The 3,880-nt window shown below is 42.0% G+C and overlaps 1 protein-coding gene across 1 annotated transcript in view; it reads right to left on the reverse strand.

Annotated features, from left to right (window-relative positions):
• Window positions 1–3,049: 3,049 nt before the first annotated feature.
• The window catches only part of LOC119284090, a 3,306-nt gene continuing 2,475 nt past the window's right edge, over window positions 3,050–3,880 (reverse strand). The window contains exons 3-4 of the mRNA XM_037563369.1: window positions 3,419–3,649; window positions 3,050–3,334 (exon numbers count right to left, since the gene is read on the reverse strand). Coding sequence (XP_037419266.1) covers window positions 3,570–3,649 — 80 coding nt within the window. The 3' untranslated portion in view covers window positions 3,050–3,334; window positions 3,419–3,569. The remainder of the gene's footprint in view (window positions 3,335–3,418; window positions 3,650–3,880) is intronic.

Consider the following 3,880-nt stretch of genomic DNA (forward strand, 5'->3'; position numbering starts at 1 on the left):
CGTCCATATCCTCCTTCAGTACCTCCACCTCGTCTTGCTTCAGCAGGTGCTCATCCAAACTTTCAGGCCACAGAGGAAGGCTTACCAGCCACAATGCACGCGGTGCAGCGCTACTCCGTGGCATGCATCTCCGCCTGGATCTCCACCTGGCACTACGGGTTCAACATATTGTAATATGTCACACTCATGCGGACCATGGCTGCAGCCGGACGACCATGGTGGAGCGGTGCCATAGATGGATTTTGCCATGGGCCCCGCACTTCCGTCTGATGTGGTGGACGCATGCTGGCGCGTCCGGATGTCCCATTTGGATTGGGTATGGGAGGTGATGCTCAGCCAGACGTTTGCGTTGGATGTACGCCAACAAGTTCGGTGCCACTTTGATGTATGTGTAGTTACCGTGCAGGCAGCCCAGACGGTTGGGGAATATATGAGGGCCGCGATTGTAGATTCTCTAATAGCACGGCTGCATACATGCTCGCAGAAATTAAACAACATGAATCAAGTCAATTCTATAAGCACATATAGCTTGTCACTAGTCAAACACCATGACTATAAGAACATCAAATACGAATCCATTTAATACAAGATAGTGGCATACGAGTATTAAAGGACAGAGACTTTCATAGTTCTCCATATGCCACATCTTCATATCCGTTTGTTTTATGTTAATCATAAAGATCGACGACCAAGATTATAATATAGACCTGTCACGCCCAATTGGGCATGTCTTCTATTAAATTGGCCTCTAGGTCCCATGACCTGGGCCTTCCTTTTCTTATGTTGGCCTTCAGGCGCCCAATCCTACAGAATCAGTATCGATACGCTGCCGGGGTCGACCCATCTTCTCCCTTGTTGCCTTGCTGATCCCCTTCTTCCTCTATACCAGGAGCCACAAAAAGTTCTCAACAAAAAAAAAACGGGAGCCGCAGCAGACCCAATCTTCTTCCATCCCATGCTAACGGACAAAATTTCTATCGAGCCTATCTCCTGAAAGTAAACGAACAATGTTTCCATCTAGACTCCCACCGTGTGATTACCTTTGCTTTTAGAAGGACGTCGATATCCGCCGAACGTTCGGGCTGGGAGGTGAGCGATCCGAACGAATCGTTCGATGCAGCAGGAAGTACGACCGAACGGTTGCATCGTTGCCATCTCTCCTCAGTCCGAACCATCCACCAAATCCCACATCATGTGGGCCTTTTGCTAGGCTTGCTGGCCCAAACGAGTCCCTTTGCAGAAAATATTTAAAGAAGTGGAAAATACACGAAAACATCCCAACATGAAAACTGAGAAAAAAACTGTACAATAAAAATGCCATAAAAATCTAGAAATTGCCATCCATTGTTATAATTGTTGAGGCTACCACACAGTACGTACAGAAAAAGAAAAATGCCATGATAGATGGCAACTAGCAAAAATTTCATGATGTACAAAAAAAAAGTTGCCGTGCTACGGGAAATAAATTGCCATGGCTGCATGCAAATTTGAAATTTGTTCAAATATAAATTGCCATGGGGGTGAAAAAATTGCCATGCTCTGCACACCAAAAAATGCCATGTTGCGTAGAAAAAATTGCCGTGACCATAAAACTAAATTTGGCATGGTCGCAAAAAATAATAATTTTGACAATATGCAGAAAGAAAGAAAATTTACCATAGTCATAAAAACACGCATTGATGGCAAAAAAATCGATAAGTTTGCCAAATGGTGGCCAAAAAGTGGCCTAAATTTATCTTTGTTTCAAATTTACTGTGATGCACATTACCCCATGCATTAATATTTTTGAATAAAAAGTGAATATTATCACAAGTGAATTATTTTGGTACTGCCATGAGACAAGACATAAAATTTGCAATGATCTATAAATTCAAAATTGCCATGGCAAATACTAAATTTCCAATGATCAATGACTTTTTTTGTCATGGTTAACTAATGAAATTTGCCATGGCTTGTAAACTTAATTTGCCATGGTTATTTTACTAAATATGGCCATCTTCTTGGCAACTAAAAAAATAAAATTTTCCATGGTGATGCATCAATCTAAAAATTGCCATGATTAATGAAATAAATTTGCCATGCAATGAATGAGAAACTAAAACTTCGTGGTTAATGATCTATGAACTGAATTTGCCATGCTCAATTAATAACATTTACCCTGGTCAATGAAATAAATTTGCCATGATTAGTTAACTAAATTTGCCATGATATACAAACTAAATTTGCAATGCTTAGTCACTAAATTTACCATGATCAAACGAAAAACAAAGTTGCCATGGTTGATTAATGAGAAACTACAATTTGCTATGATTTATAAACTAAAATTTGCCATGGTGAATTACTAGTAATTACCATGATCAACGAAAATAAGTTTGCCATGATTCGTTAACTAAATTTGCCATGACTCGCTAACTAAATTTGCCATGGTTGTTTGCTAAAGTAATTGCCATCGTCTTGGCAATAGAAGTAAATTTGCCATGTCAATAGAAATTAAATGGCAAAATTTTGATCTTAGGTGTCTAGACCAATTGACATGGCACAACTAAAAAGTAGTTGCCATACCACGTGTAAGACAAATTGCCATATGGTCCCCCATTTAGTTAGAATATACTCATGAAAAATAGGTAATTTGATAGTCCTAGAAGAATATAGCTAAAAAACAAGTTAAAATGCTATCTAGGGGGCCATGGCAAAAATTATGATTATGGCCATCACTTTCCTTGCAGACCATGGCATGCACTAGATAAAAAATTAAAGTAGACGAAAATTTCAAACCAAATTGCCATGTCTGTTTTTTAAATGTGCCATGTTGCTCTGAAAATATTGCCATTGTTTTGAGAAACATTAGCTAGTACATGGCACGATCCATACCTTGTCACACATTATGCAATTCAAAAGTTTGAAATTTTCCATTATGAATAAAAACCAATTTCCATGGCAGCAAACACATCTTAAATTCAACACGGAAACATTCAAAACATAAAAATTCCGTGGGGCACATCACAATTTTCTATTTGTTATTTTTGACAATGTAAAGAAGGATCACGGCAAACAAGGCAAAACTTAATTCCCATGGACAGTTTACTTGATGAGTATTCACTTCAGTGAAAGAAATGCTGTTGTCAAATGCATATTGTACATGTATAGCATTCAGTTTTAACTGAAAGAAGAGCCACCGAAAAACTACAGTAGATGAAAAAGGAAATGTAGTACCCCTGTTCTTCCGTCGAAAGGCCGAATCTGAAGGATCGGCGGCCAGGAAAATGGAATATTGGCTCAGTGCATTCACAAAAAGCAGAGTGATATACTTCCTGCTGGCCTCCTCACTCAGAATCTGCAACCACACAAAATCTGAGTAACCCACAGTATATGCTTGTTAGTAAAAAAAATGCAGAATTAGCAGAGCATGTTATCTCACCGAAGCCGTAGCCGGAGCTGATCAACGAGGATACGAACACGGCCGTAGCAGGCATCTTCCTTCGTAACAGCAATGAGATTAGACTTGAAGAAATAGCAGATGCAGCAAACAGCCTCACAGTGCAGTGCAGCAGAATCTTGCCATGAAGACTTCACGTCCTGCTACGGCTGCCGGAGTGGAGGTCCAGCGCCGTCGGGCTGCAGGGGATCCTGGCGCCGCAGAGGGAGGCACCTCAGGGTGGACGACACGGTCCAGTCCCGCGGTCCAGCTCGTGGCCCGCTCGGCTCGGGCCGGCTCGGTCCTGGCCCGTTGAAAAAATCAGCCGGTCCGAGCTCAGGAATCTAGCCCGAAAAACTTCGGTCCGGTCCGGGCTTTAACCATGCCGACCGAGCGGACCGAAGAACGTGGCGAGGGCATGGCGAGAGCGTGGCCGGGGCATGGCGAGAGCGTGGCGGGCGCATG

This window comes from Triticum dicoccoides, chromosome 4A, assembly GCF_002162155.2.
Source record: "Triticum dicoccoides isolate Atlit2015 ecotype Zavitan chromosome 4A, WEW_v2.0, whole genome shotgun sequence".
In the NCBI taxonomy this organism is placed as follows: domain Eukaryota; kingdom Viridiplantae; phylum Streptophyta; class Magnoliopsida; order Poales; family Poaceae; genus Triticum; species Triticum dicoccoides.